Source organism: Mesoplodon densirostris, chromosome 7 (assembly GCF_025265405.1).
Source record: "Mesoplodon densirostris isolate mMesDen1 chromosome 7, mMesDen1 primary haplotype, whole genome shotgun sequence".
Lineage (NCBI taxonomy): Eukaryota > Metazoa > Chordata > Mammalia > Artiodactyla > Ziphiidae > Mesoplodon > Mesoplodon densirostris.
Window position 1 is genome coordinate 87,208,459 of NC_082667.1, and position 14,699 is coordinate 87,223,157.

Sequence of the window (14,699 nt, forward strand, 5' to 3'; positions counted from 1 at the left end):
ACTCCCTCCTGGCCAGCCGTGGTGCACTTACCCCTTCAGGCTGTGTTCAGGCCGCCAACCCCAGTCCTCTCCCTGTGCTCCCGACAGAAACCCGAAACCCGAGCCTCAGCTCACAGCCCCGCCCGCGCCGGTGGCCGAGCAGACAAGCCTCCCGGGCTGGTGAGTGCTGGTCGGCACCCATCCTCTGTGCGGGAATCTCTCCGCTTTGCCCTCCGCACCCCTGTTGCTGTGCTCTCCTCCGCTACTCCCAAGCTTTCCCCCTCCGCCACCCGCAGTCTCTGCCCTCGAAGGGGCTCCTAGTGTGTGGAAACCTTTCCTGCCTCACAGCTCCCTCCCACTGGTGCAGGTCCCGTCCCTATCCTTTTGTCTCTGTTTATTCTTTTTTCTTTTGCCCTACCCAGAGTGCATGGGGAGTTTCTTGCCTTTTGGGGGGTCTGAGGTCTTCTGCCAGCGTTCAGTATGTGTTCTGTAGGAGTTGTTCCACGTGTAGATGAATTTCTGGTGTATCTGTGGGGAGGAAGGTGATCTCCTCGTCTTACTCTTCCGCCATCTTCCCCCAGGCCCCTAAGAAGTTTTATTAGCAACTAATCAAGATGTTTTTTCACAAGGCTCCCGATTAGCTGTTGGTATACTAAGAGTGAATCAGAGTTAGCGTAGTTTCTGATTTCTTTTACATTGTCAATGTGGATGATCATATTTTTACTGCTGGCGGTGGCGGTGGTGGAGAGTGAGGGAATGTTCCTTTCCTGCTCCTGATGTTTCAGTCCTGTCAAGAGAGCTCGTAGGGTCCTATCAGCGCTGCTTCTTTACTGACTCTGCCCCAGGGTGATCAAGTGACTTATATAGAAAGCTTGAAAAGAATTAAGTGAGCATGCTTGCCTTGACTAATTCTGTTCTCTCCCTTGAGAGTGTGAGTGAGTGTCTTCTGTTTCTCTCATTCTGTGTATTACTAGTTAGTAAATCTGCCCCATTCTGGGGTTCAGTTACGTGATCATTTCATTCCAACTGGATTCTCAAGCCAGGGTTATCAACAGTAACAGGAATATTCGGCCCTCCATCTTTTCTCTTTTATCTTATTTCCTAATTCATTCCAAACCAAATGGAATTAAGGTATTGTACTTGCTGAAAGGTAATTAGAAGTCCCTGACACTTGGTGCATTACCTGGGAACACTGAGAAATAAAAAGAAAGGAGCAGACATTTTGGAGAGGAAAATGCCCATGTGGAAAATCTTTTGTTACTGCCAAGGAAGGTAGTCTACTGCCTTGGTCTTTAATGTATGGTGGGATGTTGAGACCTTTGACTGTTTGAAAATATTTAGGTTTGTGCAGTAAACTGCTGAAGCTTAGAAAACGTTTAATGCATGCTGTATAAATGTGCCGTGCTTGCTGGGAGACTAATAAACTTGGGGGCTGAACACAATAGAAATTTACTCTCTCACAGTTGTAGAGGCCAGAAGTGTGCTGTCAAGGTGTCAGCAAGGCTGTTCTCCCTACTGATGCTCTAGGGCAGATTCTATCCCTTGCCTCTTTCAGCTTCTGGTGGTTGCCAGCTTCCTTGGCTTGAGGCCACATCACTCAGTTTTGGTCTGTGTCTTCACATCACCCCCTTTCTGTGTCTGTATCTTCTCTTTTGTGTGTCTCAAATGTCCCTCTGCCCTTCTTGTATATTAAGCACAATTGTCATTCTATTTAGGACCCATCCAGCTAATAGAGGATGGAAATCCCATCTCAAGATCTTTAATGATATTTGCAAAACCTTTTTTTTTTCAAATGAGGTAACAGTCAAGGATTAGGATATGGATATATCCTTTTGGGGGCCACCATCCAACCCACTACACCAGCCATAAGATACTTTGATTTTGGCTGATGGCTGCAGCTTATGGTGTGGGAGAGTGGCTGTTTCTTTCGAGCCACTTAAGTAAAGGTCTGATATAAAGAAAAGGGGCATTAGGGAGTTGCAGGTGACTGAGCAATACCTGGAACGGAATGAATAAGGCACCTGGAGGGTCTTTAGTATACAGAGACCTTTACCTGGCACTTGACTTGAGAGTGTGCAGGAGTTTACAGGGCAGGAAAGTCTCAGGCAGCCGTCCACCTTGCCTTACTTTTCAGGTACAGTTTTTCCCAAGCAGGCTTGACTGAGACAAAGACTCAATTGTAAGGAAAACATGTTTTATAGAACTTGTCGGCATTGACACATATGGTCTACCGTAGGCTCAAGTGACTCCCCTTACATGTGGACCCAAGCTGACACTGGATTTGTCAATTATGTTGGAGAAAGAAATGTTGTCCTAAAGGCAGCCGCCTTTGGTCTATGTAGTTCCATAGCAGGAGGCAGTGAAAATGGCCATGGCGGCATAGGACTGTCAAATCTACGCCTCAGACCTGGAGGTGTAATGTCACTCGACAGAACCCATAAACAGTTCAGTACTGCAGTGTAAACAACAAGGTCATCAAAGAGGAAGGATAACTCAAGAGTCCATGTGTGACAGATGCTCAGGGCTGTGCACTGCCCATGGCAAATTCATAGTGACAAATCAATGTCAAGCTAAAAGTTTCCTCCTGGTTCGAAGTTCGCAGGTCAGAAATTTCAGTTAAATGGCATAGACTAATGGACATCCTAGTGAGGCTAAAACCAAAGAGACTTTCTCTTTCTCTCAAATGCCATTGAGTTTCTGCTATGTTCTTTGGTCAAAGTCTTTACTGGATTCCGGGAACAAAAATGTGCCTAGTTTCACTCTTCTAAGAGTGGGGGATTGGCTTGCTTTTGAGATTGTTTTTAAATTTTGGGGATAGTGCTGTAAAATCAAATTGTATCTTAGTAACTCTTTAGACTCTTTAAAAGCATGGTTCATGAGAGGGTTGATAAACTGATAAAACAGCCAAGGCCCTGAGAGAGCCACACCCATGTCAGTGACAGAAGTCCAAGGTGCAGATACTGAAGGAGCCCTCAGTCCCATTCAGGCAATGAAAGCCCTGTCACTGAGAATGAACCAAATGTACATTTGGGAGGATTGTTTATGGACATTTAGGACTTTGGATTTTTAACCCACAGTAACAAAGAAACTTGATTTCAAAATTGGGATTTAATACTTTGGAACATTAATTCATAAGAGCGTGTAATGTGTGCCCTTTTAATTTGTCTGTGAAGAATTTGATACTGGCAAAGGTGTACTTACAAATTTGCAACATTTCTATGATTTCTGAATTGTATTACTGGATGCTTTTATGTATTTAATCTTAGTTTGTCATTTGACCTCATCAAACGTCTATGGTTAGCTATGTTGTGGATGGCTGGTAGAACAAAAAGTTGTTTCTGATCATTGGATATGAGTAGCCTTGGAGTTCATTTGAAGTAATGCAATTTCTCACCCATATCAGAGACTTCTGGGATGAAACTCTAAGGCATCCACCAGCAGTTCCTGGAGGCCACTCAAACGAGTAGCCCCATAAAAGTGTGAGCAGGACTGTCCTGATAAAGGTCTATTCTTTTTCCTGAAGGGAGAGCCATATTCCATTAATTATAGGCTTAAAAGCATCGTTGAGTGGGTTAAGAGATTGAAAACACCAGGGGAGCATTAGTGACAGTTTCCCTTCTCATTCCTACGGGTACCAGCATGTGAAGGGAATTTGATTAGTGTAACTTTTAACCTCCCTGCTCTTATGTTCACTGACACTGGCTAGGTGAGGTGACCTACCTGACGGGCAGAGTTGGGAAGAATAACTGGCCATGCTTTGCTAAGCTCTTCTTTCCTTCATCTTGGGAGTGAGTCTGGTGATAGAGAGACAGAAGTTCTCTGCTCCACTGTGGACATGCCCCTCTCACCTGGGTTTGCCTGGAACCAACTTGCTGCAACCAAGTGGGTAAGTCTGGATAATTCTAGAATTCAGTTGACAGACTCACTTGGCTATGTCATGAAGCCCCATTTTCCAACATGGGCTCTAACAGTAACAAGTGACATAATGTGTGGGCTCCAGTGCAAAATGAAAATATAGTGCCTCTTGTTCAAACTGCAAAGAAAAAGCCTTGTTGAAAGTATTTGCACTGGGGTGCATAGTGTCCTCCCCAAATTCATGTTCACCTGGAACCTGTGAATGTGCCCAAGTAAATTCTTTTTTCAGATAGAATCGAGATAAGATGACATCATACTAGATTAGGATGAGCCCTAAATGGGTTCTGTGGGTTGTTCTTGCTTCTCTTTTTCATACATGTCATCTTTTTCAGCAGACTGTTTGGCTAATATTGGGAAGTAACACGAGTAAGAAAGGATATGATAAGATTCCTTGGACATTCTTGTTTCTTAAAAAACAACGCTTTCTTTCTGTGTTAGAAGTAAGTTCAGATTCAAATGGAAAGCATGGCCTCCACATCTGTTAACACCTTCACTTAGTCTTGGATGTGACCAGTAGCACAGCATTCTGGTGGAACACAATAAGACTCCAAATGGGTACCAAATAAGCATGTCATGGAAAGCACACCATAAGCAGGGTGAAAACTAGATGTGAATGGGGCAGCAGGAATGGTGGCAGACACACATATTGCACACGTCTCCTCTGCTCATGCGTATATTTTATTGTCCCATAAACTTTACTTACAGAACGTAAGTTCAAAGATAAAATCATTAAGAATATTAAGACAGCAATATCAGAGCATGAAACCAAGCAAGTGTGGGGCCCTTCTGAGCATGGTTCATCTGAGACTTGATAAACTGGTAAAACAGCCAAGGCTGTGAGATACCCACACCATGTCAGTGACAGGAGTCCAAGCTACAGATATTGAAGGGGCCCTCAATACCACTCAGGCACTGAAAGCCCTGTCACTGAGAATGAACCAAAATATAAATTTAGGAGGATAATTTATGGACACTTAGGACTTTGGATTTTTAACCCGCAATAACAAGAAAACTTCATTTCAAAAGAAAGTGTGAGGTCTTCAAGTTTGCTTTCGTTATTGAGGGTCCTTTGTGGTTACATATCAATTTTGGAGTGGTTTCTTCTATTTCTGCAAAAACAGGGGATTTTGATAGGCATTGCATTAAATCTGTAGATAGCTTTGTGTAACATGGACATTTTAACAATAGTTCATGAACATGGGATGTCTTTCCATTTATTTATGTCTTCCTTAATTTCTCTCAATACTGCTGTAGTTTTCAGTGTACAAGTGTTTCATGTCTTTGGTTAAGCTTATTGCTAAGTATTTTATCCTTTTAGATGGTATTGTAAATTGAATTATTCTCCTAATTTCTTTTTCAGATTGTTCATTGTTAATGTACAGAAATGCAAGTGATGTGTGTATGTTGATTTCATATTCTGCAAACAAACTTTGCTAAGTTTATTCTAATACATTTTTTGTTCTAATAATTTTTTTGTGAAATATTTAGCACTTTCTACATCTTTTTCAATAGTTTCCCTTTCAGCCTAAATGTATCCTTAAATCTAGGGGACATTTTGACCTCCATCTTAGGCTTTCATCTTATTTCTCAACTTATTCAGTCTTAGTTATTTAGTGTTCTCCTTATTGTTTGCCACTTTGGAGAATCCAACAAAATGTTCTACTCAAGGTGAGACGTCTTTTCTCTTCCGCCTCTGAACCTGAATATCACTTATTACTTACTTCATTCTCTTAGCACTTAGCATTCGAAGTTTAACGGGTGATCTTTCTTAAAGGAGGCCAATATGCTCACCGAATTCAAGACCTCTGGTGAGTTGTGTCAAGTGTATAGGAATCATATTAACTTGTTGGCTGTTAGCACCCCTGGAAACATTTCTAAAGTGGCCTTTGACATTGATATTCAGGTATATTGAGCACCACATTAAAGAGTTTAACAGAATAAGAGTAGGCTGGTCTTTCCTAAAGCAGAGTTTATTCAAGGGTGACCTTTTAGTAACCTGCATCAGGCTCATCCGCATTGAGTCACTGAGTGCCCTCAACCCCCCTAAACTGTAAACTTTTTTTTTCTTTTTTTTTTTTTTGTGTGGTATGCGGCCCTCTCACTGTTGTGGCCTCTCCTGTTGCGGAGCACAGGCTCCAGATGCGCAGCACAGGCTCCAGACATGCAGGCTCAGCGGGCATGGCTCGCGGGCCCAGCCGCTCCATGGCATGTGGGATCCTCCCGGACCGGGGCACAAACCCGTGTCCCCTGCATCAGCAGGCAGACTCTCAACCACTGTGCCACCAGGGAAGCCCCTGTAAACTTCTTATACACAAGAATTATGTTTTATAGCTCTTGTTCCCCCTCCCTATACCTAAACATACCTGGGATAGAAGGTGCCTCTACGAACAGGTGTTGCTTTAGTTTAAACTACATTAAGTACATGTATATGTTCATTTCCCTCTGGGAAAGGAGGCTACTTTCCACAGGATTCAAATAAGCCTTTAAACTTCGTTGAACCCATAGATATATAAATAGTTGCATAACTATCCTCCCTCTATACAACTCTAAGATGATCATATCAAAGTATGGTCATTAATTGTTTTTAATTGCAAACAGATAATAAGCAAAGTGTAAGGAATTTCTTCCACCAAAGTAAAGGCCAAAGTTCAAAGAGTCAAATTACTATGGGATTTGTTACTATTCTAAATAGTAAAGAACACTGACAAGAAATATCACAGTGCTGGTTGCTATTATCATCTTTTCATTTTCCATTACTGTTGTTTATATTATCTTCATGGGATTTCACTGAAATTATCAGGGTTTTTTAATAGTCAGTAAAAAACAAAATGCCTTGAAATGCCAATACAAAGAAAAATGAGTCAGAACATGAAAAAATGTTTTAGACAAGTTGACGACATATATTCTTTGCTCATTTCTCTTTTTTTTTTTTTTTTTTTTTTTTTTGTGGTATGCGGGCCTCTCACTGTTGTGGCCTCCCCCGTTGCGGAGCACAGGCTCCGGACGCGCAGGCTCAGCGGCCATGGCTCACGGGCCCAGCCGCTCCGCGGCACATGGGATCCTCCCAGACCGGGGCACGAACCCGTATCCCCTGCATCGGCAGGCGGACTCTCAACCACTTGCGCCACCAGGGAGGCCCCATTTCTCTTTTTGAGACAACTTCCATCTTATTCACACCCACATGTACAATACACTGAATAAAATACAACCCCATCACTTGATGGTGATAAAAAAAGGAAAGATAAGCCGGTTCCAGAAAATCCCTCTATTCCTAGTATCTTGTTGCATTGGCAAAAAAGAGCATTTTGAAATATTCTCTAAAGTTTTGTATTTTATTTTATAATAATTTATTTATTTATCTCAATGTAAATATTAAAAACGCATGAGAAATATGTTAACATTCGGCATTTGACTATTCTTATCTACTTCCTTAATGTTTCCTTTGCCTCCTATGATGATCTTTTGGGATAGACAGCACATACCACTCTCATACTCCCCAGACTCTACAGCCCCATACACATGCAAAATAGCTTGTGTGGGGATGTGTTAACATACACTTGGTTGAGGCAGGAAGGCTGTAGAGTACATCGTTTTTACACCTCAACATTTGAAGAGTTTTTGGAAAGTAACCCTAGTTTGAGTGCAAGTTCCATCGATTTATCAAATGCATTTTAGGTATACCTAGGTATGTCCAGTCAAATGGTAAGGCTGTATTACTGGGAGACTATTTACATGAGCAAGTGAAAAGAAATCAGTGAAAGAATATATTATAACCAAGAGTCAGATATAATAGGTCAATCAAATAGAATGTAGATCCCAGGAACATATCCACACATATAAGGGCAATTGATTTTTCAACAGAGGTGCAAAGCCAATTTTGAGGAGAAAGGATAGTCTTCTTGACAAATGGTGCTGGAAGCATGTAGTACATGGATATAGTGCCTAGGTAGCCATATGCAAAAGTATGACCTTTGATCCCTACTTCACACCATATAAAGAATTAACTAAATGTAGATCAAAACATAAATCTCTAAAACTTGGACACAATCTTTTTGACCTTGGGTTAAGCAAAGATTTCCTAGAGATGACACCAAAAACAAGATCCATAAAAGAAAAAAAGTAATAAATTGGGTTTCATCTTTGGAAGCCATTATTAATAAAAGAAAAGCCACAGGTTGGAAGAAAATATTTACAAAGTATATACCTGAAAAGACTTGTGTCTCTAACACGTATAGAACTCTCAAAACTCAGTAATTAGAAAAAAAAATTTTTAAATTAACAATATGGGTAAGAATATTTAAAAAGAGATCCTGCCAAGGAGGTGTACGGATGCAAATAAGCACATGAAGTTGCTCAATGTAATCAATTATTAGCTCTATGGAAATGAAAGCCCCAGGAGATACCACTACACACCTACTGAATGGCTAAAATTAGAAAAGTCCAACCACACCAAGTATTGATGAGGCAGTGTAGGAACTGCAAGTCTTTTACACTGCTAGTGGGAAGGAAAATAGTACAGTCACTTCAGTCAACAGTTTGGCTGTTTCTTTATAAGTTGAACGTACACCTACCGTATGATCCAGCCTTTCTGCACCTGGATATTTATGCAAGAAAAATGAAAGCATATGTTCATACAAAGACTTGTACATGGATCATCATAGCATCTTTATTTTTAATAGACAGAATTGAAACAACCTCGAGCACCCATCAACAAGAGAATGAATAAATATACTGTGGTATACCCATACAGTGAAACACTATTCAGCAAAACAAAGTGATAAACTATTGACACCCACCAAAATATGAATTACTCTCCAAATAATTACATTGAGTGAAAGAAGCCAGATAAAAGAGTCCTCAGTGTGTGAATCCCTTTATCTAAATTTCTAGAAAAATGCAAACACGTCTATAATGAAAGAAAGCATATCAGTGCTCACTTGGGGATGTGGAGGGCTGGAATGTGAGGGGAAAAAGGGGGCTTTATGAATGAGGCATAAACACTTGCAAGTGATGGATATGTTCCTTTTCTTGATTGTGTTGGCAGTTCCATGGGTATATGCATATTTCAGAATTTAAATTGTGTTTTTAAGTATGTGCAGTGTACTGTGTCCGTTCTATTTAACAGAGCCGTTAAAAAAAGGCTAAGAACAGACGTTTGTCTCAACGAATAAATGTAACAAAGAACAGAAAAGTCAACTACAGTATGATCTCTTTCAGTTGAATTTTCCTGTAGTTTATTTCCTCAAAAAATATATCCCAGTTCTTAAAAGAGATGGGCCTCTTAATAAATGGTTAAAAAAACCCAGCAAAGCCATCAGCAGGGTGAGCTCCGGCTACTTCTCAATCGTGAGACACTAGGTGCACAGTGCAGACATGCTAGGATGTTTGTTCTTCCTGCCCAATATTGTAGAGAGGATATGAAACTCCCCGTTAAATGCCTGCAAGTGATGCCCAGAGTGGAGTTTGGAGAATGATGGCTGTGATCTGTAATATGGTTGTGCCTTTGTAAAGAATCTCACTCAGAATTTCCAGGGTAATTTTGGAGTCCATTTTTTTTGTTTGTTTTTTGGATGATATATATGTAACTCACCTGAAGAATATACCCATGTAGACTTGAAGTTAGGGACCAGCTGGTGTAAATCTGTGTGGTTATCTCCTGACCTAACCTTTTAGCTTCTTTTTGTTCCTTGATTGTAGTTAAGCTTCATCTTGCCTAAGGGACTTTGTATTCGCTGTTCCCATGTTTTGGAAATATTATTTCCAGAAAAATTTTCCATAACTGATTCCTTTCTATTCTTTGGCACTCATCTCTTAAAGATATTTTTTCCTTGATTGTCCTACTAGCCTAACTCAGTCCCAATTTAACAGATTACCTTACTTCTTTCACAGAATAATAATCAAACCAAATATTTTCTTTGGTGTCTCTTTGTATTTAGATGAACTTCTTCCCAAAGAACTCAAGCCCCACAGTGACAGAGGTTGTTACCTTTCTTATCCCTTATTCTGGGTCTTAGAACTGTGTCTGGCATGTAGTAATCACTCGAGGTCTGTTGACTGTGTAAAGAATATGTGAGTAGATGAACAGATTTGGAGTTATTTGAGGTCGCTCTTAATGATGGCTGGTGTTGGTGATTAAATTAAAGTTGTAGGTTTTAGAGTTGGAAGTGATCTTGCGGAGTCTCACAGTTAGGGCAAAACTCTCCCTACTGTAGCATCCCTGACAGATGATCAAGTCTGAGCTTGAATAACTGTATATGAAAGACCCTAACCAAGGCACCCTCCTAGCTCTGCCAGGTCAGATAGAATTTTGGACTATTCTCTTTCTCTCTCTTGTAGACAGCCACTGTCATTTGGTAAGCCATAAGCCTTCCTTTGCTTTGACTGTGGTTAGTGTGTTTGCTGGATTTCTAAAATATATTTTTAGTGTTTACTTGTTTAGATGGAAAAGATTGGGCTATATTTTTAAAAGTTGATCCCTCCATTTTGGAAGGCCTTTTAAGTTGTGATATTGCATGCAAGAGAGCTAACGGAATTCTGGACTCCATATTTTCGTTTTTACCTTTTTTTTTTTTCTCTCAGACTTTGAACTAACAATGGCTAAGAATGAGAGGCACTCAGACCCGAATATTTTTTCCCTTGTCAAGCACGAGAATATGGGAAAGAATGAAATTGGGAAATTGTTTTGCTCCTCTTCCTTTCCTCCTTTTTGGTCAGTTACCTGAGTCGTCCACCTCACTTTGTATTTCTCGCCTGGCTTCAGAAGACCTGAATTTGATGAACTACACACTGTTGGAGTAGTAGATTGCTAGAAGGAATGGCGGCTTCACAGAATTATTTTCAAGAAGGATGGTCCAGCCAATTTCCTCACTTCCATTGTGAAAGGAGTTCCCTATTCCTAAGAAAATGGACCTATGTCCGACTGACACAGAAGATGGAGATTTATCCCAGTGCATGTATATATGTATATCTATTAAATTTATGTATATATATATATATATAAAATGCCTAATGGAAACATCTCAGATGTTCTCTTTGGTATTTTTCTTTAATTTTACTTATAAAATTGTGACCATTTTTTAACTCAGAAGAGGAGAACCTTAAAAATTAATTAAGAAGACATCCTCAGTAGTCTAAGGTTCAGAGTGACTTGGCAGAGAAAATTGCTGAATGGTTAGATAATAGTGCTGGTATGCTTGGCTATTGTAACACTTTACATTTGAGTTTCTCTTCCTTGAAATTACAAGAACTATATGACTCAAGAGAAAGATTGATAATTAGGAATATTCTGCTTGCTTGTTTTTTTTTTTTTTTTTTTTTTTTTTTGTTGCAGTACGCGGGCCTCTCACTGCTGCGGCCTCTCCCGTTGCGGAGCACAGGCTCCGGACGCGCAGGCCCAGCGGCCATGGCCCACGGGGCCAGCCGCTCCGCGGCATGTGGGATCCTCCCGGACCGGGGCACGAACCCGTGTCCCCTGCATCGGCAGGCGGACTCCCAACCACTGTGCCACCAGGGAAGCCCCTCTGCTTGCTTTTTATATAGCCTATTGAAGAACATTTTAATTATTTGGAGGTCATAGGAAGGAACCTTCATGATCTAAGTTTTGAACAAGTAGTGTTGCAACACAAAGCTATGACTTAAAAAGGAAATTTGAAATGACCTATTTCTTTTGGCATCTCAATCCAGATATCTGTCAGTAAAATGAGTCACTTTTCAGTCAAATGGGTGGTCAGCAATATAAGTTTTTATTGGGAAGCTGAAAGACACCATTGCCAAGCAGAGCACCTGCAGTGTTCACATCTATATTTGAGCATCTTTCGTTTTCCCAAGGGGTGCAAGTGAAGAGAAGGCAGGCAGAGAAATGCACTTGAATAAAGCTTTTCAAGATGGATAGAACAGAGAGCATTCCCAGAGGCAGGTCAAGTTCAACCCAAGAACAACTCTCTCAGTGCTTTCACAACTAGGTAAAATACAAGACCAGTAGTAACTCAGCTCTCAAATCAGTGCTGAAATCCAGCAGAAGGTTGTTAATATTGATACGGTTAACATACATCAAATAGGATTACTGAATTTTCTGAATCCAACTGAACTCCCAGGATTGTTTGGTTTCAAAGGCTGTTGGGCTCAAGACGCATTTGGTTTTAAATAATCCTTCCTAAAATGTTCAGCTTTCAGTCTAATATGATTGAAACCCAGCTTGAGTGTGTCTTATAATACACTGGACTGGAAAGACTATGGGCATTGAATTATTCAAAACATGGCAGGCGAAGGAGTGATATGTGGGGAGGGTGTGATCATAGAAATGAGTGAAACTTGATATGTCTTGTTATCTCATTTGATTTACCTGTTAGAACTCTTCCAAATATTAGAGGAAAGAAATCAATATCAATTTTCACCTGTCACGTTCCACACTTCAATGATGAATGAATGTCAAATTTGAGCACAGTTTTCTGTACCACCTGCTCTGAAATAATACTTCTGGGCCTTTATTAAAAATGTAAAATTTTCATTGAATTTCCAAATATGATTCTGCAGTGGCTAATTCAGCTTGTTTTATTAGTAAGCAAGTTCTGATGAGTAATACTAATTTAATAAGCCTGCATGTGAGGTTAAAGTGTCAACTATTCCCGCCGAAGGTGATGAGATACGACTGTGATGTGGTGGTAGGGCACTCACCTTCCTGAACGAACCCTGCGAGCACACAGTTCTTGGGAGAAACCAGTACAAATCTGATATCATTTTGCATGTCTCCTGTAGCAGTGGAATGCACACACATACAAACATGACCATGGGTGAAAAAACACACATGCGCACCTTAGAGGCTTACATTAATTTCTGAATATAGTTCTCCGGAAAGAAAAAGCTTCACTGATGATTTGTATTTTTACAGTTTATTGTTTTATCCATACTAAAACACTTCATGAAATCACTTCCTGTTTTGTTGTCCATGGAATCCTTTCCATTTTGAGATGCTAAATATAAATCGAAAGAATGATTATGGTCCTTGGCCATGAAAGACTAAGTTACAGAGAACCCGGTGACTGGAGGTCAGCGCTGCCACGGAATTATTCTCTGCTCCAGAGACCATCAGAATATCACTGTGTACCCACTTAAGGGTAGAATGCTGCTATTGAGAAGCGAGCTCTCTTTTATTTCTACTAAAAGGAGAGAACAGCAGGGGACCTTGGCTGCGCGAGTGTATGAGACTTTCTCTGTTTTGTACAATAAGCCAAAAACACTACATGAAATAGCCTCACGCCTTTTGTCTTTTGTACCCAGCTCCTTCCTGTATTGCTCCTGATCAATTACACTTAAATCAACAAGAGTTGCTTGAACATTTTGACAGTTATGTTCCCCATACCCTGAAGCATTTTTAAAGGGTTACTGAGATAAAGCTATTTCAAAAATACTCCCTCCAAATTTTTTCAGGGTGGCATCAATGAAAGTAACTTAGAGGAAAAAAACTTGAGTTCCTGGCCTACCACTCTAAGGCCAGGCAAGCATAAACCTTCAGAGCAAAACCTAAATTTGCTCCCAGTTGAGAATTTGGTTTCCACGGTCTTATATAAAAGGTATATGGAGACTTTTAATTCCCTATAAGCCCTTTCCAAAGAGTGAATACAGTTCATCATTCGTAAGAGATGATGGAAGTTACAATTTTGTTGAATAGGTGGAATATATATTACATATAATATACATATTTATTTTTATTATATATATATAATATATATAAAGTTACTATTCAGAGTCCTAAAACGTGGATTTTTCTTACTTACCAAGAATGAACAGTAACTTGATCTCTAAACAATAAAGCACCTGGTCATAACAGAATCATAACAAATATTTGATATCAGAATGAATTCACTGTTCAGGTGTAAAGAGGGAATAGCTTCAGTTTTCCTCTTTCGTGCACCCCATTATTGCATCCTGGACAGAGGGGATTTTCTTGATTTTAATCTAAAGGAGAAATGGTCACTTTTGTTGAGATGGAAATTGACCACCTCAGTAGGCAGAGGCACTGTTTTTATTTGGCTGAATTCATGTTTCTAGTGATAATTCAAGGTGTAATAGGGTTTTCTCAGCCACTCCAAAATGTGAAAATGATAAGCATCTCACCAGAGTTTCAGGATGGCCCACTACCTATTCTGTGGAAAGGATATTCAAAATACCATGCTTCATCAATGTCTTCTTTGACTTATTAATGAATGGACAACTACTGAGTTAAGACAGTGTCTTATCCTTGCTTCAAAAAAATAAAAACGAAAAACCCCCACAAACACAAAAAAACTGTTAACAATGAAAACTTATTATGCCAGGCCTTAGTATGGCCTGACTTGGAAATTTAATTTCAGAGGCTTTTGTGAATATACCAAGGAAAGAGGACCTAGGTGTATCTTATTCCCACAGGCCGCCAATAAATATTTGCTTAATGGACAAAAAATAAATATATAGTATAGGAGAGAACCTGACAGATGCTTAACATTATTGAGTGATAGCAATGCCCAAACTCATCTCTGATCAAACACTATGAAAGTATCCTACTAAGGATAAACTTATTACAAATAAGAAGTGAAAATTCAATTATGCAGATACTTTCAATGTCAGCTCTGATATGCAAAAAGCATGGAAGTTGTCACTGTATCTTGTCCTTACAAGATAATGCTGTACAAAATGAAAATCAGTGACTTTTCTCAGACGTGATTAATAAAACGTAACTATGAAAGAATTTTCAAACGGTAATTATGTATGTGTATATATGTGTCTCTGAAAAATCTGTGTCAAAGAAAACTGAGGCTATCAGTATAAAC

The 14,699-nt window shown here is 39.9% G+C and overlaps 1 protein-coding gene across 1 annotated transcript in view; it reads right to left on the reverse strand.

The window, feature by feature from the left end:
* Positions 1–506: 506 nt before the first annotated feature.
* The window catches only part of LOC132493273 (interferon regulatory factor 6-like), an 84,511-nt gene continuing 70,318 nt past the window's right edge, over positions 507–14,699 (reverse strand). Inside the window, exon 5 of the mRNA XM_060103628.1 lies at positions 507–564. Coding sequence (XP_059959611.1) covers positions 536–564 — 29 coding nt within the window. The 3' untranslated portion in view covers positions 507–535. The remainder of the gene's footprint in view (positions 565–14,699) is intronic.